The sequence below is a fragment of the Amblyomma americanum genome, chromosome 3 (genome assembly GCF_052857255.1).
Source record: "Amblyomma americanum isolate KBUSLIRL-KWMA chromosome 3, ASM5285725v1, whole genome shotgun sequence".
In the NCBI taxonomy this organism is placed as follows: Eukaryota; Metazoa; Arthropoda; class Arachnida; order Ixodida; family Ixodidae; genus Amblyomma; species Amblyomma americanum.
In genome coordinates this window covers 138,458,648-138,480,166 of record NC_135499.1, presented here as the reverse complement: position 1 = coordinate 138,480,166, position 21,519 = coordinate 138,458,648, and the positions used below count along the sequence as shown (strand labels likewise).

Genomic DNA, 21,519 nt, shown 5'->3' with positions numbered 1-21,519 from the left:
CATGATGGGTCGGTGGCGTGTATGTACGCCTGAGTCACTGTTTTATTTTTATTTATTTATTTAATCAATACTGTCAGCCTTCAAGGAAGGCCTTAGGATGGAGTGAGCGGTACAGTGAAGAAAATGAACGAAAAAAGAAAACGCATAACAAGCAGCGCATGGGTAAAGCAAACTCTGGGTAGCACTTTCTACTAACGCGAAAGCAACCAAGGAAAGGTATTTTGCGTATCGCTTGCACAGAAACCAGTCTTAAAGATAAAAAGTGTGTGTACTCAAGTACTCGCAGAGTGCTATGGAAAAAGAAAATCTAGACAAAAAGACGGATCATTCTACAGTGTATGTGCACAACACGATAATGCAAAATCATTCAAGGCATCACGCACCGAGGCAATCTACAAGAGAAGCAAGATAAAGATTGTGGCACTACCACTGTTCCATGAGGCTGCAGTGCCCTCCACAAACGTCCCACTGATCGCCGCTCAGTTCGTGAGCCCTCGAGGAACACGATGGTAGCCATTGCATTCGGCACAGCACCACCTCATTCTCGACAATCTAGCCTCGTCCCAGTACGGACAGTGCACATACTGCGGACGAGGTATTTTTCGCGTACGCGTTTTTTTCGTGCCGCACTTATACTTAGCGCTTATACTAACAGCCTACAGTGCGCCTCATTTTCTTTGTTGCCGCTGGCCATGCAGCTGCTTCAAACCGGCGTCGTTTTTGTTCAAGCCCCCTCCTATCTGGCAGAGTTCTCGAGCGCATAAAGTTCAAGTTTCTGCGTTGTGTGCAGTGTGACGTCATTTTTAATGGACGTGAAGGAGTTTAGAACGATCTCCGCCTCCTCTTCTTTCCTCACCTTGACAAAGCTTAGCTCTCTCTGTCGATTTAGGTTCGAGGACAAAACGCAAGAAGTAGAGTGGTACTATAGTCTGGGAAGCGTTAACTTTCAAGCACTATGCTAGAATTGTCGAGCTCACCACTGTACCTAAGTATACCTGACGCTCCACCGAATGTTTCACAAGTGACGTGGTATAGATTAGCATGGCGTCTTGTTACAGGCAACTATTACTTGTTGTTATGGTGGCAAAGAAAATAACGCATTGAAGGGAGAATATTATACATACGTCGTCGACTCTGGCCGCTAGCTTTGGTTACTGGCATGCGGGGTATTGCGGGCAAGCACTCACGTCCCAAACGTGTCGATGAAAGTTTAAACAAACTTGCAATGAAACAGGAATCATATATTCGAAACTCTGCAGACACAAATGCTGGTATAGGTATTCGGCGCGTTTAAATAATGACAATATAAAAGCCGCCGGCAGTGTAGCTTGTACCCGTTAAGGCAATGAGATCACATAACAGTAATAGCACTGGAACGTTCTCACCGGCCAGGCTTCAGCGAAAACCGGTGTGAGGGGTCCTACACATATACCTTGCACCCAAAGAGCTCTGCGACACTGTCGCCACCGATTCCACTATGGGTGCGTACGACACCGCTGCGTCGGGGACTCCCGTTTCGTCGTCAGCATGCGCACACACCGCTTTGAGCCCTGGACCAAAACCTCGAGTGTCCTCCGCTGTCACTTGGCCGAGCGTGCTGACGTCACATCCTCCAAGGTGCCGCCCAGCACAGGCGCGTCCGCGGGCCTCCTCTGCGGCCCGAGTGAACGCGTTGCGGACAGCCAAGAGGGTTCCTCGCTAGGCAGGCGAAATGGGCTCCCTGTCCTTCCAGTAGATGAAGTTCTTCTCTACGTATTCGATCAGTTCGGGGAACATGCCGAAATCTGCGAGTTCAGAGAGCAAAACAAGGCAATTTCGAACAAACCGCCGGTGCGCTCGCGCTCACACAAAACAGCTGATAAAACATCAATCTCATATTCACAGGAAAACCGTTACATCCTGTGGAAAACATTATTAGAAGCATCCGTTTAATTCTTTTAGTTTTCTGGCTGACGCTGTATCAGCATCCCAACAAATGCTCCTTCGGTTTTCGAGGTACAGCCCGTGTCAAAAATATGCAGCCCAACCTGTTCGCCCCTGGGTAATGCAGTGTGGCTCGTTTTGAATGCGATGTCAGTGCACGTTAAAGATCCCCAGGTGGTTGAAATTTATCCGGAGCGCTCCACTATGGCACCTCTTTCTTCCTTTTTTCTTTCACCCCCATCTTCCTCCCTTCCCTTACGGCGCGATTCGGGTGTCCACCGAGATATGTGAGACAGTTACTGCGCCATTTACTCCCCCCCCCCCCCCCCTTAAAAAAAAAGCAACTTTGAATCGCTAGCGTTCCAAATCTCTCAGGTGTCAGAGGAATTCTTATTCCGTAGTTTAAGACTTTCAGTGGTGCTATAAAAGACCCGCTACATGGCTTAGAATCAAACCCTTTAAGCTTTATATATACTTCTGAGAAAGCCTGAACCTATACGTACCTTCCCAGCTAAGTTCATGCGACATCATTGGCAAGCGAGCTTTGGCCGCACCCGGCGTATTCCGGTGCCAGTCACTTTCTCTGATCACAAAGGTCCCCTTCAATATTCATCTTTGCAGGATCTTTAATGATGAACAAATCAAGAAAGCTACACGGCTTTACCTTTAGAGTTATATGGGACTGCTACATCCACACCTGCTACATGGCTACCGTTGCCCGCACATATTTCATTCCACAATCCTTTTGATCTTGGCCACACCGGCTACGCGACTGCGGATACATAATCGCCAGCAGGTAACAGATTAGATTTTTTTTTAAATAGCTTCACAATTCCGGCTGATTTAGCTACGTACTGTTCGTTGAACTGTAGCAAACATAGCCTGTTTAATACATTTTGGGCGTTGCTTTTCCTATAGAACTTATTTAACTCGTTCTCTTCAAAACTTACAGCACCGCAGAATTTACAGCACCGCGTGCACGCATACACAGGGGAGCAGCATGTGCGGCGACGACTTGCCTGACCACGCCCTGAACATATCGCGCACGAAGTAGGAGATGAACCCGCTCTGCGAGTTCGCCATGTTGCACGTGGCCCTGTCGAAAGCGGGCATCACCACGGGCAGGCCTCGCCGCTTCTCCTCGTCCGTCTGCGCAGGCAAACGTGCCAGAACGCTGGATGTAACTGCCTTCTTCTTCGACTGCTAACTTTCACTGTGCATATATACAAGCTAGCCTGAATAGCAGAAAACTTTAGCACAGCCGGGAAACCGTACGGCAAATACAGTAGCGCGTTGCCTAGCCACATTTGTCGTACGGCGGTGCTAAATCCCATGCTGCACCGTACGTAGTGTGTGCTGTACGTGGCTTATGTATACAGCAATACATATGAAGAAATCCAACAGTTTTTGAAACCAAGCAAAGAATAGAGAATTGAGTTTTCTTAAATTTGTGATGATCAACAAGAAATTATAGTGTAATTATTTTCACCTAAAGGATAATTGGTTTAGAAAGTAGATGAAAAGACAACCGCACGCCGCCGGTGGAATCTGAACCCACGACCTGCGCATGTGACGTACAGTGCTCTACCAACTGAGCTACGGAGGCGGCTGCCTCGCCTTGTACATGCGCAGGCATTTATTTTTGTCCTGTGGGCTAACCATGAGAGTGTTCATCAACGCCATGGAGGCAGACGTGGAGCATACGGTCGACCCGCAATGCGATCAAACGGTAAGGGCAGTACCTGTGCGAGAACCCTCTTGCTTGCCTTCGACGTCAAAAGTTCCTGAACTACGAGGTCCTCGTTAAGCCACTGAACAGATATGAAGAAAGCCAACAGCCACTGAGGCCAAATAAGAAAAGCATAGGGGAACGTCTGTTTTTCTGCGTGGTATTGTGCTAGGCGTGTGTGGTCCTTATTGCCATCCAGGTCACCTTGTACCTGCATTGTTATTAAGCTGAGCACAGGTGGTGCCGCGAATAGTGTGCATCAAGCTCCTAGAATGCCCTTCTTGGCTTAAACGTCACCACGCTCAAACGTAACGAAGTATTAGAGAGACGAATGTAGGAACGCTGTGTTCGCCTGAGAAGTATATAGGTGTACCTGGGCGCAGTACTCTTCGGAGATCCTCTGCGCCCACTGGACGCACAGCTCGATGGGCCTCGCCGGGTTGGACACGTCGGCACACTTGATGAGCATGCGCTTGATGAGCACGATGTTGTCTGCCGAGCACAGCGAACTAGCCATCTCTCCGTGGTCCTGCGCAGCAGCAAGGCAATCGACCTGGCTGAGGATCGCTGGCGACGATGACGACAGTTTCGCTGAGCGCGTCCCGTGCAGCTGGCGCTGCAAAAAAACGGTTCACCGAAGCGTTTGTATAGCGCGACCACTCTTTCTCTTGGGATGACGAAGAAGAGGCGGCCGGTACGGGCCAAGCAGAACACTTCTGGCTACTGAGCAAGCGTGCTCTTCACAGCGCCCGCCTATAGCAGCCTGAAATAAATGTGGCCACTACAGTGCGAACACTTCTGCAATTTGGCGACCTCTGCACCTCCCCGTGCGCTACGCGAGGCTTGTCGCGCGACGGAGCTACTCTATCGTAACGACTGCGCCTATTGCCGGTATAGATGCACAAGATTCACCGCGCCACCTCATCTATGTGCGTGCAATGCCATGTTGTAGGTGAGGTGAATCATTGCGGTTTAGCGTGCCCGCGTTTTTGTGCAGAGCGTGAGACACACCTGGAAAACCTGAGAAGACTGAACGCTTCCTTGGACGACGTCTCTCGCATCGTGTACCCTGAGGGCTCCAGAACTGAGCGGAGATGAAGCCTTTAGAGGACGCTGGCAGTTTGGAACGGTGGTAGAGAAGCAATAATTTGAATCAGTGGCTCAGGCGGAGAAATTGCCGGCAGGCCACTGTAAGGCTAATCCCGCCTGTACATTCACAACCCCACCACCACCACCACCACCCTGGCTGCCTACGCCACACGTTTTTTCCCACGGAAAGAAAAGCTATAGAAACCGGATAAGCTATATATCCTTCGCACGCCAAGCCTGTTCTGGTGACGAAGTGCAGGAATATTTGGGAGATTTTCTCGCCGGGTACACGCCGCGGTGGCTCAGTGGCCGATGCCGCGGGACCCAACACAGTCGCGGAGGCAGCATTTTGACGGAAGCGAAATAGAAAAACGCCCGTCTGTGTGATGCATCAGTGCACACAAAAGAACTCCAGGTGGTTGAAATTAATCCGGAGCGCAACTACGGCGGCCATGTGCGGCTTCCGGGTCAGTTGGTTAAGCCGCAAGTACTCAATAAGCACAAAGTATCCTAAAAGAATTAAAAAGGGAGTAAGAAGTATTCCCACTCCCTGGGGTAGATTTCACTAACTAAGAATTAAACGACAACGGATTCCTTCTTCAATACACGCGAAGTTCACACATTACGAAGATTTTAACAGAGGTTTCATTTTCTTCTGTTTGCCAACCTCAAGACCTCTAGTGCCGCGTTCAAAGGCCTCCTTTCTCTAGCTCCTCAAGTTAATATGCTTTGGGATGGTAATCGTTGACAAGTGTTAAGCATTCCGCATAACGATAGAAATCTACCCCGGAACTTGTGCAGCACACCTTGCCCGTAAAAGAGAGTGCACTAGAGGTCTTCTTACTCTGTTTTCGCTCTCTTATAAGATAATTAATAAAGTATGCCACATATACCATACTAAAGAGTGTTCCTTTCATGTTTGCCGCGCACCGTACATTGCTTCCTCTAGCGCCACTTACCTCGGGCCCGAAGGCTTCGTCCTCGTGGGCGGACATCTGGAAGGCGTTGAGGAACTTGGAGAGGTGCTCGAAGTGCTTGGTCATCTCGGTGGCCAACACCATGTCGATGATCGAGGCGCGCACCGAGCGGTACGCATCGCGCTCCAGGTTGGCAAAGATGTTGACCCTCTCGCTGGACAGCGTCAGCTTGAAGCCCAACGCCGCGTGGTGGGTCTCCAGCACCGAACTGCGCGCAGAGCAGGCGTGCACCGCTCGCGAGGTCCTGCTCTCCCACGAGAACAGCCACAGCGTCCAACAAGGGGAGACGAATGACGACTGCCAGAATTGTAGTTGACATGCACTGATCTTTGAATGCACTGCCTGTCAAGGACACGTAGGGCCACAGGTCTGCTCGGCGTTACGGGTTTAAGTGTCATTTCAGTTACTCTTTGTGCCCCACAGTGAATCTGCATCAACTGGCACACCTGGCACACACTGTTGTGACTCAGTTTCCGGCTGACAGGGTAAGCGTCTCTAACTTTTGGTGTTGTAAGAAACTACCTATTGAAGAATGTGTACAGGTTTGAATAGGAGACAAATAGGATTATGGCACATTTCGTTTAACGCTATAGGACGAAGGTTCCAAAGCGATTCAGCCTTTGAGTGTTTCCTTAGTGGAGGGCTCCGTATAACTGCCATTACCCGTGGTTAATTACCCTGCACTTACATCACACAGTGCATGCAAGTCGTGGGTTTGAACCCGCCCACTGCGGTAGCACTTCGATGGAGGAAAAATGTGAAAATTCCGTGTACTGTGCATTGTTAGTGCCCGTTAAGAACCCCAGGTGGTCGAAATTACCCGGAGCCTTCCACTACGGTGTCCGTCATAGACTGAGCCGCTCTGGGACGTCCATCCTATAAAGCCAAACCAAATGTGCCATAATCCTATTTGCTGACCCGTTCAAATCTATATACATTTTTCAGTAGGGTAACCTATAAATTTAAAAGTAGATTACCTTGGAGCCCGCGGATCAGCGAGTGCGTGCACAGCGTCATAAATACTTTTAAAAAAATTATATCTGTCTTATTCCTGGCGTTGGTGAGTAATGCATTTACAGACCTCCAGGGGCGCTGTTCACGCACCGATCGTTGTAGAGAATGGCCAGCTCGTGGTTCGCATTGCAGAGAAACGAAGTCGACCTGCCAGGGTGGTCGACGTCGTGAATCACGGCCGCTACGAGGCAGATGGCCTCGTCCAACGGGTCGAATATGTTCTGCAATGGGGAATAACGCTGCTTACGCCCACGCAAGCCGGCCAGTCGGGCGCGCCGTCAAGGAAATGACGCGGAGTTGTTGCACGAGGCTCTTCAAGTCGCAGAAGTCGCAAGACAGGGGATAGAACGTACGAAGCGCGTTGTCCGTTCTCTCCTTTACCCTACACGCGTCTCTGGCGTATTATCAGTTATGGACCAAAACCAACTCGCTCAAATCTGTTCTTGCTTGCAGTGAGGTCGCTTTCTAAGTGGACCAGGTAATAGCCAATCTTGCGGATGTGTCAAAATGGAAGTGGGTGAGAGAACAGCTTTCACGGCCATTTTTTTTTTGCAATGCGATAGCATCTACAGGTCCCGTTCTTGAGTAAAGCTGACGTCTGTCCGTCCGTCCGTGTCATGAAAAAGCAGGCGGCGCATATGTAACGGTGGGCAGGTTCACCGGGTTTTGAGCAACCTGCCCACCAATGCAGGTGGCAGTGAAATTAACTGAAACAAGTTCAGTGCAGTTGTCACCTGCCCACCGTGGCATTGCGAATAAGCTCATTGTACGAGAGACAGACAGCCTCCCGAAGAACTATCTGTGCAAAAATGATCCTTACGGGAGATCGGGAAAAGCAAGCTAGGGCTCAAGCCCCACCAGTGGCTGTGTTTGAAACAGCCGCCTGCCGGGGTGGCTGTGGCGCATTGCTTAATCGCTGCACTACTGCGCCAGCAGTGGTATGAGGACACACCGCGATCTATGAATCTATGAAAGAAAAGGAGTACTTGCGGGGGAGGGATCTCTGATGCTATCGAATTGTACTCTTATGGGTAAGTTAAGCGTCGCCCAAGCTTTTTTTTTTTTTGGCACAGAGAAGGTTTTGAAAACACTTGGAGCCTTTATTCCTGCGGGTTTATGCAAACGACCTTGCGTCTTCAGTGAGCTCACAGACAAAGTGTGCGCTAGGCTGATGAGGCTTTGATGATGGAACAGTGTAGTTGGCGGCGAAACCTCGAAATGCTTACTTCTTAACCCGATTCACACTGCGTACCTTCTTCCTCAATCCGATCAGGAAGTAAGCAGTGGCCTGCATAACGTCGCCTGCGTGTGTCGAGTTGTGATACGGGTTGTCCCGGTAGTTCGACTCGACCAGCTGCAGCCAGTTGCTGATGGTGTCGTCGTCGCACTCAAGGCTGGTGTGCACGTTAAACTTGGAGAAGACCGACATGCCCAGCCACGCGAGAGGCCTGTGTAGATGCCGCCACAACAAGGCGTTGGTGCATGACTTCACTACCAGCCAACTTCAGAAGATGAATGCAAGCATAGCAGCTACGCTGCTTTTAGTTGAAGCTTTACACACAAAAGTAATGACGAATAACGAACTGAGTCCTCGGTATAATTGGGTTCTAAAACTCCTTTTCGTAGCGACATGTATACGATACTGTTGCGAAAGCAAACCGCATGGATGCGATTGCGCTCTCGGACGCCAGTTAGAAGAAGCGTGATTTTTCAAGAATTGTTTCGCACTGCTGACTGGCAAAACAACCTTGCAAGTCATGAGCACGGATAGCAGTATTGGGGAGAGTGGAGCAAAACGCGGCACAAATTAGCAAAACATCGTAGTTATTTTTCATTCGCACATATAAAAAAACAAATATTGCTGAAGTATTCTCTACCATACTGGCATCACACTCACGAAATAAGAAAAAAAGGTCAGCTGAATAGGAACAGAGTAAAATTTAATGAAGTTTAAGACTTCAAAAAATTTTGTCGAATTTTGCTCCATCCCATGGACCATGAAAGATAGGTATAGAAACACGCATTTGTTTCCATCTACCCGCCGCTGTGGCTCTGGCTACGGCGTTCAGACCGCTGAGACCAAAGTTGCGGGATGGAATCCAGGTTGCGACGGGAAGACTTCCGTGCTCTGCGCGATGTCAGTGCACGTGAAGGAACCCCTAGGTGCTCATAATTAATCCGAAGCCCTACATATTACGACGCCTCCCATAGCCTCTGTGCAGCTTCGGCACCTACCATACCGTTTTGTTCATTCTTTTTCCAGACTTCACTGATTGCCTAATCGGATCAACCTAAGTGGCGCCGGTCAAGCATATAGAGTGGCCAAAAAATACTGCTTTCACATGTATCCGGCTGTGCTTGAACTCTCTATCCCTAAGTCTTGTCCCTTCTAATCCTGCCTTCTTTTGTCTTCTTCTGCGCTCTGCAGTTTCTACAATCATTTCCAGCTTTCTTGTTCATCAGCAACTAGCGCCATCTGTTGGCCGCCAATAGCTAACACCATGTAATTCAATGGGAATTTTTTAAACTTGTGATTCTGAAAAAAATGTACAGAGTGTGACGAAATTCTGCGCCAACATGATGATTATCTTGGCCGATTCTTTCTGACAGCTGCAGAAGCTCACCTATAAATGCTCCATGAGCGGACGCAGGCTAGCTCCAACGGCCACATAAAATCAGATGGATGCCCCAAACATTCGAAATTCTCGCGGTGATTTTGAGTGTTCAGCGCCACGCGGAACGTGGTGGCCGTCGTGGAAACTAACAGCACTTTTCCAGATTTCCCGAGGTTGACTGTGTCAAAGGTTCAAGTAGTCCGCTTTGTGAAGCGACGTTCCTTCGATCGACGCATCGCGCGCATGCACGCACCGTCGCCCCGTGAGAGCCTCCAGCTCGATGATGTCGAACTCCCACTCGAGGTCGCCCTCCAGCAGCTGCTTGATGGCGGTGGGCGCCGCAGCCAGGTTGATCAGCGAGGCGCTGCTCCCCGCCGTCGACTTCACCACGTTCACTGCGACACAACGACTTCGTCGGGCCAAGCGAATTTCCACTGGACGGCGGGCTCGTCCCATGTACAGTCGTCCACAGACCTGTGTAGAGCGCTAGAACTCCGCGCCGTCTGCGCTCCGCAGCACGCACAGCGGCGTCTAGCGGCAGCGCCATGTCTGATGCTCAGACCGTACAGAGATGCGTGACCTCGAAACAGGCGTTGCCGCTAGACGTCGCTCAGCGCGCTGCGGAGCGAAGACGGCACAGAATTTGAGCGCTTTAGACAGCTCTGTTGGCGACTGTACGTATACAGCAGCAACACCATACCTTTCATCAGTGCCGTCTCGTGAGACAGCTGCCGCACGTTGGTCGGCTTCTGGCCAGTCTGCGATCGAGAATAGGAAAAGCGTCGTCGTGCTTTGCACATGAAAACAAACGCCGGGTGAAATTGCGGGAGGAATGCACTCCCATCGATTGCCCATAGAAGATCTTATACTTCTTCGTCTACTACATTTAATGCGTTAGCATTAGAACGCCCATTGCTGCAAAAGTTTCCGAGTTTAGCGTGTGAAGCCTGGGTCCCACTCTCCCTCAAGAGGAAGGGAAAAGTGATATGTCGACGTGACGTTGTGACGTCACCACAACCTGCCCACCACGTTGTGAGCAACCTAGATAGAGAATCAAAAATAAAAAAAATCGACACACTTAAGACTGTTTACGCATTACTGTCCCTGGGTGTACTGTTGCGACAAAATGTGAACTGATTCTACTGCATTCCACTCTTAATGTGACTGAAGCGTTCGCATATCTTTTTTTTTAATTTTTCTAAGTTCTGGATAAAATGAACCTATCCTCCTACCTACGCGGCCATTTATGCAATATACGCAATACGTGGTCATGCATACAATGTGCGATTTGAAAGAGATCGGCGATGGTGGTTGCAGTCCAGGTGATCTCTGCAGTTCGAACGTGAAAGTCGGTGAGAATCGGAGCTGTGAGCCCTAGAATTTCTTTCTGAAGAAGAAAAAGAAACGAAACGACATCTGAACGTACGCTAATGAGACCTGAAACGAGATCTGAAGTAATCTGGTCCTCCGCCTTGCCAGGACTTGAGCCCAGATGCGGGTTGTACAGTTCTGTGCGGCGCAGCATGTTGATGACGCGGTCCAGGGACTGGGCGGCTGTGCCAGGGCTGTTCTCCTTCGCCGCCATCAGCATATTGATGACCTGAGCACGGGTCACGAGGTCGGATGGCTCGAATATTGTAACCAGCTCGCGAATAACACGCAGAACGGGAGAGGAAAGTTCACAGGACGTGGCGCTAAACCTCAAGTGAAGCTTATACTGTAATTACCCTGTGAGCAAAAACAAGATCAAATGGGAGTTAATGACTCTCTTTAAAGCACACATATATGGGAGGTTTATAAGCTCCATCAATACGGAGTATCTCATTTACTCCCTTAAAGAACGGAGTTTTTTTATTCCAACGGAGTAAAAGTGTTCCTGCCCACAGAAATGGCGCCATGTTTGTGGGCCCTAATTCCAGGCTCATTTTCACTGCTGTACGAGCGACGGAAACAGACAGGAAGCGGTAGAGGCAGCCGGCGAACCAGCTTAGGCGACTGTGCTGCTTTCACGTGACCCTGTACGTCACGGGCTCTTTTGCCGTCTGCAAGCGCGGCGGTGACGTAGGCGGAAGGTAGTGTCTGCTTGCACATTGGGAACTTGTTTGATTGCCCATTATTGTAGATGGAGAGATGTAGCCATACAAGGTCTATCATAAGTTCAGAGCTGGAACGGGATTTCACTGCAGGTCATGCATGTACCACTCTACAGCTCACTAAAAACCAGCGCAAAATAGGTTTAAAATAACGATACCACTGGAGGCAACCTGACATAAAAGTGTTTGCCCGCATCTGCGTGTCCTGGTTTCTTAACACAACCTTTGTCCTTAAAGTTCCGAGACTGAATCCATTAAAAAATGCGTTTAACATTGAAATAATTTGTGTGGCCCCTTCGAAATAGTCTCCCTTTGTAGTGTATACACAGCTTCCAACGCTTATTGAGGTCTTGGAAACAGTTTGAAAACTCTTCTTTGGCAGGGCTGTCAGCTCCTTTGTCGTGTCGTCTTGAATGGCCTCCGCGCTCCTCATCCAGCGACCTTTTAGGGCTCTCTTCACACGAGGAAACAGGAAAACATCGCATAGGGAGAGGTCAGGCGAGTATGGCGGACGGGGAAGTACAGTGATGTTGTGCTTGGCGAGAAATTTTGTCACGCTGAGAGCAGTGTGTGGCCCTGCGTTATCGTGGAGAAGGCTACAATGTCCAGATGCCCATAAGTCACGGCGACGACGTCGCAGTGCATCACGCATGCGTTGGAGCACGCGGATATAAAACTCCTGGTTCACCATCTGCCCTTGTGGGACGACCCCGTGGTGTACGACACCTCTGGTATCGAAAAAAAAAACTATCAGCATCGTCTTTGTTTTAGTCTTTTGTCGCCGTAGCTTTCTCGACGCCGGAGAGCTTGTGGACCGCCATGCGGAGCTCTGCATCTTTGAGGATCGTATTGAAAACACCATGTTTCGTCTTCAGCAATGATGCTGTCGACGAATGCAGTATCCTTCTCTGACTCGGAGAGCAAATCATCGCTCACTGATGCCCGCGTGTCATTCTGGTCCTGTGTGAGGGAGTGCGGCACAAGTCTGGCATTCAGCTTTCGTTTCCCCAAGTTCTCACGCAAAATTTGGTGGCATGTTGTCTTACTAAAGTCGAGAGCATCTGATAGCATGCGGACTGTAATGGTGCGGTCTTGGTGTACGATTTACCCGATCCGAACTACGTTGTTTTAATTCCGCGAGGTTGAAGGGCGCCCTTGCCTTGTGTCATCTTCCACCGAGGTTCTCACCGAAACGAACCTCTTGTGAAACTCGAAAACTCGCGCCCGCGATAATGTCTCGCTGCCGTAAGCGTCACGAAGGAGCTCATACGTCTCTGTGGCTGTCTTGCCAAGCTTCACACAGAATTTTATGTTTACACGCTGTTCGAGGTGGATGTACAATTCTCCACATTCACTCACAGTAGAATGTGCAGACGACTAGTGACAACATATTTTCTACCTGTAGTGCCATCAAGCGGCTGTCACAGCAATTAACATAAATAGCTCAAGTTAGCCTGAAAAGATGGCGCTACACACACGCACCAGCATTTGTTTTGGGCAATCATTTCTAGAGAAGGAAATAAATCAGTCTCGAAACTTTGCGGACAATGGTTATGATTGAGGAAAAATCCAGCCTCGCAAGCTTCATTAAGAACTCGACGCTGAAACTCTGCTCCACTGCAGTTTCATGTCGATCCACCACGCTACAGTCGACTGCAATACACAGCGAGATGCAATACACGCCGAAGAAGCTGTGAGAATGAGGCATATGGAGCTTTTCCAGGATAGCAACGCGTACAAAGAAAGATTAGGTATCGTGGGAGCACGCTGGTGGCTTCAGAGGAACAGTTCGACCAGACTCTGGTTCAACGGAACTCACCGTTTTACTCAAGAGTAAAACGGTGACAGTCCGACCTTACGGTAGGCACCCATGAAACAGCAGAAACGAGCGGCGGGCCAGCGACGATTGTAACGATGGGAACCACCATTATCACCCGACTGAGCAGACGGCCCAAATTAACTTTTTTCATTACTACTTTTGGGATTTGGAGAGTGTTAAGACTAAGGAATTCTTTACAATAGGAAAGTTTGCTCATTCAGTGAAGTGAGCAAAATAGTGCGTTTTCCTCACCTCTTCATTTCGTTGCAGTAAATAATAATCAGATGGATTTAAGGGGCCACGTCGGTCATTAACACTCCCATTAGGGTTGATTCTTGTTTGCTTGGAACTCAGAAAGGTCTCAGCACGAAAGTCATGCAGTAAAACTTTTTTCTTTTAGTTTTTATACATTTTTAAGGGTTTGCTGAAGAGAGCCAGGATCAAAATTTGTATAGTGTATTGAAGGCAGTCCATGTGGTCTTTTCGGCTTGGCCTTCGAGGAGAGGAAAATGGCGTAGTAACTGTCTCACTTAATTTCCACCACCTGGGGATCTTTAGCGTGCTCTGACATTGCACAGCACATGGACGCCATTTTGCGTTTCGCCTCCGTTGAAACGCAGCCGCCACGGTTAGGTTCGAACCCGGGTACTCCGGCTCAGTAGACGAGCGTCCTAACCACTGAGCCACCGCGGCGGGTCTTTTTGGTTTGCCATTTTCAGTGCGACGATGGGAGTAAGAAATGTGAGGAATTATAGGTTTTCACATATGGCAACGATAACAGACCGACTTCCGTGTAAAATTTTCATGTCGAAAGCATCGACAGAGCGTAACATAACACTAAAATGTACAAATGTGAAAACATTAGCGTTGCCACAGGCACCACTGTCGCCTTTTGCACGTGGTACGCAGGGCCGGATTAAGAAAAATGGGGGTCCAGGGCTAATGCGCATGCAGGCCCCTTTTACCTATACTGAGTAGAAATCGGGTGTAGTGGACCGGATACCTGGAGCTCTGTGGCAGGGGCCCGGCCGAGTGGCATAGACGTTGCTGACTCAGGAACAGGACAGGGCTCGGTTAGCGTCGGTTGCTCAGAAATATGGACGACCGAGGTTGGCACCGTTTTCACAGGATCCAGACAACCAAGATGAGTCAAACCTTGCTTTTTGCCAGGAAACCGTGGTGATGGAGTTGGCAAGTCTTCCACAGAAGCACAGTCGGTACTATTGAGAGTTTGACAAGGACTCTGGGTAGAGCGATCATATTGCTCCGCGGTAGCTACATTCAGAAGGTACTTTGCCATCTTTGGCAGCTTCTTTTCACGCTCTTCTCTTTCTAACTTCGCCTTTCGTTTAGACGCACCACTTTGATGCTTCCGACCGAGAATTCTCGCATGAATGGATGCTAATTGTTCACCGCACCGGGCACTTCGTCAGTCCGACGCGACCGCAGGTGTCCAACGGTGGCCGTCCCGGTGACTGGCGCACGCTGCCTGGATGGTCCGTGGCTGGCCGAGAGTGGTGCGTCCCCCGGGAGCTCCTCAGCGGGCGGGCTTATGCAAGCTTAACCGGCGGCTTGGGGCTGAACCACAGCCCGCGATCAACTTCCTTTCATAGACGCGCGCCGCGTCTGTCTGTTACTAGCGCCAAAGCAGGCATCACATACACATAGACTTCCTTGTACAAATTCCCTCCTCCTCCGTACAAACTCACTCCTTTTCCCGTTCCGGTCTCGTCTTCCTGTTGGCTAGGAGCAATCGTCTGTTCTGGGAGGTTCTCGATTTTTCTTTCGCCCCGTCGACGCCGAGCGCGAGAACGAAGGGGAGAGGGCGACTTCGAGCGCGGGCGAAGTTAGAGTTACGCGCCCTCCGTCGCCTCTGAGTCATCTTTTTCTACTTCTTTCTGGAAAATTCGGCGTCCAGTCTGACCTACTTTTTCCGTCGAGCGCGCGCGAGGGTGCGCAGCCACTAGTCAGGAATGGGCCATCGACACAGGCCTTTGTGTCGAGCTCTCCAAATTCCCCCTTCACTCTTCCACAACCCTAGCCCGAACAGTGAACATTCCATGCCCCACGGCACGCGGATAAAAGCACGTGTGACGTCTTCCTTCCTTTCCTGCCTAGACTCTGACATCAGACTCATCATCATCATCTGCTATCGGACTCATCCTCCCCTGCCCAAATTACAATCACGGTAAAGAAAAGTCGAATAAGAGGCACTGTTGGGTACTGCATCACATCCTTTCTATGAGAAGGACAGCGGCGGAACTATTTGAGGGGTGTAGGGTGGCGTGGTGGTGACGAGGGGCAAAGGAGATTTAGGTCCTCATCCCACATTACATGTTTTAGGTGTTTCTCCCTTTCCCCTCCTTTCCAGACAGCACTGGATAGACGGACTGACAGGAAACCACGAAAACTCTTCCAAGCAAACGCACCTCGCTTCGTAAGAAAGAGGGCCCCGCCGGGGTGGCGGGGATTCCTGTTTTTGCAGCTCGACAAGCTCTCCCCAAATGACCAGGCTAAACGCATGCTGTTACATTAGGCGGGGGCCCCGCCTGCTTGTTCTGGTTTTCTCGCTTTATACATGTCGCTCGAAGTTACGTTGCCCATGGTTCCATATCCTAAGCACGTTTTAATAAATGGACCCCCTTCTCCTACTGTCCGAGGTGAAGCCCTGGGATACAGCCCCCTTAGCCCCTCCCCCCCCCCCCCCCCCTTAATCCAGCGCTGGTGTTACGTCAAACAATCAGGGGCGTTTGCTCATAGGCTAACACAGTATCCACTGCAAGTTCATCTATAACACGTGGTCATTTACTAAGTACAGCTGTGGTTAGCACGCACCTGTGTTATCGGAGCCTCCATTGTCATTGCGTGAAACTTGGCAAAAGACTGTCGTCTGTGAATTCCGGCTGCGGACGAGAAAAAACATCAAACACGAAGATAAGACTAATTTAGGACTGTAAACAAAGTTCATCGCTAATGGTTCGAGCTGTTGTGAGCAGACGAGATGCTTTTTCCACAATGCTTCCAAGGGATTAAGAGTACCACGCCCTTTTTTCGCGAACGAGCATTAGCGGCATTGAACAATCAAGAGTTTCGCAGATACTTAGTACAGTTTACGTTTATGTCAACAGGGCGAAACAGGAGGGTTAAAGTTGTCCAGCTTTCCGCCTTGGAACAGCTTACCTCTATGTAAGACTCGACACTGCAGTTTTATGGAAGTCATAAAAGAGAAATGAGCGAAAGCGCAAATTCGCTCACTACAGTCAACTCAAACTGCGATACGAAAAAGTTGTGCCTTGCAAGTCGTCACGTCCGACCCCAGGCGCACAGCACCACTTCGCGCAGAAGCCACAAGGTGTGTTAAAAAGAAAAGACGTTTTCTTTTTCATGCTGCGCTAGAATAATGACGTAAAAATAAACTGCGATGCAAAATAGGAGCGACAACGCTCCGAATTGTATTCAGATGTTTATGATGGTGCCTATACGACTTCAGGAACGGCTCACTTAAATCGTATCAGTCACTCGACCTTACACGCACTGGAGGCTCGGCGGCGACTTCGGTAGCGTTATGAAAACCGCTTTCTTTTGGCTTATTTAATATTTGTGGTTTGTTTGAGTTATGGCTTACAGTGTTGTAGATTTTTCAGCGGTTAGTGTGATAGAAAGTGAGGATGGAGGCTGGAAAGTAAGGCAATGACACGGCCGCTCGATCTCCCGTATGAGCGGCCCGCCGAGTGCTCCTCACTGCAGATGATGACGAAAGTTCCAGTTCGCGCCGCCGCAGCGGTCGTGGCGCTGGCTATCGGTGAAGGATATAAGTGGTAGAAATACTGACGTGGCCATGGCTGCATATGTTTGGTTTTATGGTTGGTTTGGTTTTATGGGGCTTAACGTCCTAGAGCGCATGAGGCTATGAGTAATATGCCATAATGGGGGCACCGGATAATTTCGACCACCCGCATGGGTATACACTTTAACGTCCTCTGGCATCGCACAGTACACGGGCTTCTAGAATTTCGCCTCCATCGAAAAGCGACCGCCGCGGCCGGGATCGAACCCGAGTCATTCGGGTCAGCAGCCGAGCACCATAACCACTATGCCACCGCGGCGGCCGTTGTGCCTGCATATATATGGCCGAATTATCTCCTGCAGTTTCGCACTATGCACTGCGGTTCCAAGCATATGGTTTGTCGTAGCGCTCGAACTCTCTTTCGAAACCCTGTCAGATCGGCACATGTGATTTACTTAGTCAAAGTGATACAATGAAAATGCATGATTTATATCCGGAACCCAGTTCCGTGTGTCGCCTCAGTGCCCTGCGATTTTTGAAATGAAAAGAGCTTGTTGTTTAAACGATTTTTGCGCATTAATGACACCCATATTTATTTAGAATGGTGAACTATCCAATTTCGTTCACTTTGGTATATTTTTTTAAGCGCAGAAATAAAAAAAAGAACACGAATGAGTATACAGATGATATCCGCATGGGCAGTTACTTTTACATCACATGAAGTTCTACAGCAGATGCAATTTAGCGCTTTGTAATATTTTTGGCGCTCTTTAGAGTTAGTTATACACAGAACGTAAATGTTTGTTTTATTCATGGGCAAAAACGCGTGATCAAATAAGCCGAGGAACGTATTTTTGAATATTTCCGTGTGCAAAAAATGGCGAGTAGTAATTTAGCTCTACGGAAATAATTCCAGCAAAGTAAGCGTACCAGGTGACCAACTCGGAACCAGGTGACAAACTCGTTTCGTTCGTAAGCGCACGGCTCCTTCAGCCGATGTATACACTTCGACAGCGAAACACTCGTCCGCAGCATGGGTTTCCGCTATATACATCCGGTAGCATTTTATACATTGCTCTCTTTCCCCGTTTTCCGCAGTCACATCTGGATGCCAGCTTTTCTCCTCAGCCATCCGGGATAATAATAATAATAATAATAATAATAATAATAATAATAATAATAATAATAATAATAATAATAATAATAATAATAATAATAATAATAATAATAATAATAATAATAATAATAATAATATAATAATAATAATATTAATAATAATAATAATAATAATAATAATAATAATAGGTTTTGGGGGGAAAGGAAATGGCGCAGTATCTGTCTCATATATCGTTGGACACGTGAACCGCGCCGTAAGGGAAGGGATAAGGGAGGGAGTGAAAGAGGAAAGGAAGAAGGAGGTGCCGTAGTGGAGGGCTCCGGAATAATTTCGACCACCTGGGGATCTGACATCGTGCACTGACATCGCACAGCACACGGGCGCCTTAGCGTTTTCCCTCCATAAAAGCGCAGCCGCCGCGGTCGGGTTCGAACCCGGGAACTCCGGATCAGTAGTCGAGCGCCCTAACCACTGAGCCACCGCGGCGGGGCCCATCCGGGCTCTCGCTTTACGTTTTTCTGATGCACTGCTCGCCTGAGAAGCGACAGCGTATACGTCGGATACGCACTCTCCGCTTCTTGGAAAGTACCAGCTGCTGGTATGTCAGGTACAATGAAAACCGTCTAAGAACCACCGACGACTTCAACAGCTTGTGCTTCATTCCCCCTGTAATCTTCCTCTTTGAACTATAGCGAGCACACAACTGCAGCCGTGGAACAATGCAGCCAATGGCTGTCCTTGTCACTACCTTGCCGTGAAATCCTGTGATAGATATACACATCCTGAACATTTTTGTTGGACGGCATTTCACGGTAACAAATTTCAGGGATTCTTAAAGTTTTAGATTTGTAACACGACACGCAACAGTTTTTGGGCATTCTTGAAAAGCCCGCGGAGGATGTCGCAGAAAGGTACAGCTTAAGTTGCTAGGGAACTAATCCCATGAACGTTTTTTCGCTCTTGATTACAGTCTATAGGACAGCACACCACGAGTACGGCTCATCGAAAGCGTGGTGCGCAGCAGCACGCAGCAGTGGCATTAAATATCTCCACACTCGCGATAAAACATTTAAAATACCTATTTCGCGGTTATACGCGCACATAAAAGAAATAAGCGTAAACAGGATACAAACAAACGTTCACTAGCTGCAACATTTTCTTCGCCGTCATCTCTAAAGGGAGTAATTTTAGTAAAGATCTTCCCAAAGAAAATCCACCGTATTTCCTAGAATTTCTATCCTCGTTTGTCACGGTTCGAGGCTGGTAGGCACGCGTTTTAAAAGATTTTCGTCTTGACTTGTCACCCGAGATTCTGCCTCTTCCTTTTCTCTTTACATGCGGCTCCACACCGTGCCCCTCTCCTTTCTGTGAAATTTTTATCACCCAGCAAGGAGCTCGAAACCAGTCTGATTATCGTCTTTTGTGAGCATAATGTTCTGTGCTGGGCATGTAACCGAGGGGTGTTTACCTAGGAAATGTACGCTCAAGTTCGTGCGTAGGCTGCAAATTTCAAAATTGTTCTCTTCAAAAGGCACCAGCAGTCAATAAGTTTTCTTTTTGTCCTTCTAAGATGGGTTTCGCGAAGGTGTGGCGCCATGTATAATGAGTCACGTACCGACCTGGCAGCGCTATCAGAAGCTTGCAGCCTGTCACGTTCGGTTCGCTAATTTAATGCTCCCGAAAATGAAGTCGTTGGTAGTACTTAAGGCGTGAAACCCTTTCGAACGTACTTTCTTCCGAACGGAAACACTTATAACAGAGCATTCAACCGTCCGCCACGGCCGTTTCCCGGGAGGTTCGCTAGCGAAGGCGAGGCAATTAAGCCTGGACTCCATGTACGCGAAAACTCACGCGAACGCGAAGGCGACGGCGGCAAGCGACGAGCGACGCCGTCGCGCGAAGCAAAATGCATGTGTCGCTTGCCGTGTCGCTCGGATCTGCACCCACAGAAAATTTCGCTCGTCGCCCGGAAGTCCCCCACGCGACTGGCCAATCAGAGCCCCCCAAAGCCGTTTCCGGTTTGTCCACGGTTTCTCACGGGCACATCTCACGAAACCAGCCCGTCGTCTTGGTCATCGCCACCGTCGAGAAAATATTTGGTTTTGTAGCTGAGAGGCAGACCCGCACGATTTAAATAATTAAAACAATCTACTTGTTGGGTGCGGAGGGCTAACAGCATTTGGAGCGGGGTACGCGAGCGGGCGTACTGCAGGGAGAGATGCGTGTCGAGCCGCAGGTACCGGCGCTCGATCCACCGTGCCGCTGCGCTCCAACTGTTCAGAAACACTCGCGGCGCGCATTCTCACTGGTATATTATAGTTTGCTCACTTACAAGCAGATTGCGGGGACAGTTTATGGGAGTGTTTTTACTAAGCCGGCGTGCACAGGCACCGAACGAAAGCACACCTCCCCCGTGAACCCGTGATGTGACTTCGTCTCCGCAAGCACGCCTTTGGCTATCTCCACTGCCGCTACACCGCTGCCGTAGAGGAAATATTCCTTTGGCCCTGACTATGAGGCACACTCACAAAATTTTAAGAGAGAGAACAGGTTACGGGCGTGTTTCTAAGCTTGAGTGCGCAAAGCACGGAGTCCGCTGCGCACGTCGCGGGTTCGCGTCGCCTGCCGCCTTCGCTTGCATGGAGGTTGCCCACAAGCGACAGAGCGAACGCCAGCCGTCGCCGCCGCCGTCGCCTTCGCGTTCGCGTGAGTTTTCGCGTACATGGAGTCCAGGCTTTAATCGGGCATCGAGGCACCCTAAGCTTCGCCGATGCGTGGCGCCCCAGGCGGCCGCAACTGCTAACTGCTGCGTGACACACTTCCCATTGAGAGCTCCGCGGCTCGGCAGGCCTACAGGAGATCTAGCGGCAGTGGCAGTGATCAGGCTATAGGTATTGGAGAGTGGAGAGCTAGTAAAAAAAAAACGCGTTACGAAACCTAAGCACCGTGATCTTTGCTCCATCATACTGCCACGAAAAAAAAAATGTTTGTTTTCTTTATTCCTCCCTTATTATTCCTTGTTCATCGCCAGCTGCGCGCGGTTTTATCACTTCCACCACACCAGAAGGGACCAGATTTCACAGGAATGATTGCAGCCGTGCGATAATATTTCCACCGCGTCCGAGATTGTATAGTAGAGGCATATCTCGAAAGTTCGTCGTCACCTTTGAACTGAGCACGACAGAGAAGGACGCCCACCCAGCGCTCTTGCTACACTATCGCTATCGAGTTCTGTTTGTCTGAGGACCCAGGCCTGCTTATTAAACAGTGTCCTTTGCAAGCTTACAGCTGTGCTCTTAGGGCCCGACTGCCGTCACCAAGTGCCGTCACCCAACCCATTCCGGGAGGACTGGGAT

General features: G+C 49.4%; 1 protein-coding gene across 1 annotated transcript in view; it reads right to left on the bottom strand.

Moving 5' to 3' along the window:
• Nucleotides 1–1,698: 1,698 nt before the first annotated feature.
• Nucleotides 1,699–21,519, bottom strand: part of LOC144124157 (high affinity cAMP-specific and IBMX-insensitive 3',5'-cyclic phosphodiesterase 8B-like) — a 36,324-nt gene continuing 16,503 nt past the window's right edge. The window contains exons 9-18 of the mRNA XM_077656814.1: nucleotides 16,095–16,162; nucleotides 10,774–10,947; nucleotides 10,048–10,105; nucleotides 9,601–9,742; nucleotides 7,985–8,180; nucleotides 6,823–6,953; nucleotides 5,701–5,926; nucleotides 4,026–4,268; nucleotides 2,943–3,072; nucleotides 1,699–1,784 (exon numbers count right to left, since the gene is read on the bottom strand). Coding sequence (XP_077512940.1) covers nucleotides 1,699–1,784; nucleotides 2,943–3,072; nucleotides 4,026–4,268; nucleotides 5,701–5,926; nucleotides 6,823–6,953; nucleotides 7,985–8,180; nucleotides 9,601–9,742; nucleotides 10,048–10,105; nucleotides 10,774–10,947; nucleotides 16,095–16,162 — 1,454 coding nt within the window. The remainder of the gene's footprint in view (nucleotides 1,785–2,942; nucleotides 3,073–4,025; nucleotides 4,269–5,700; nucleotides 5,927–6,822; nucleotides 6,954–7,984; nucleotides 8,181–9,600; nucleotides 9,743–10,047; nucleotides 10,106–10,773; nucleotides 10,948–16,094; nucleotides 16,163–21,519) is intronic.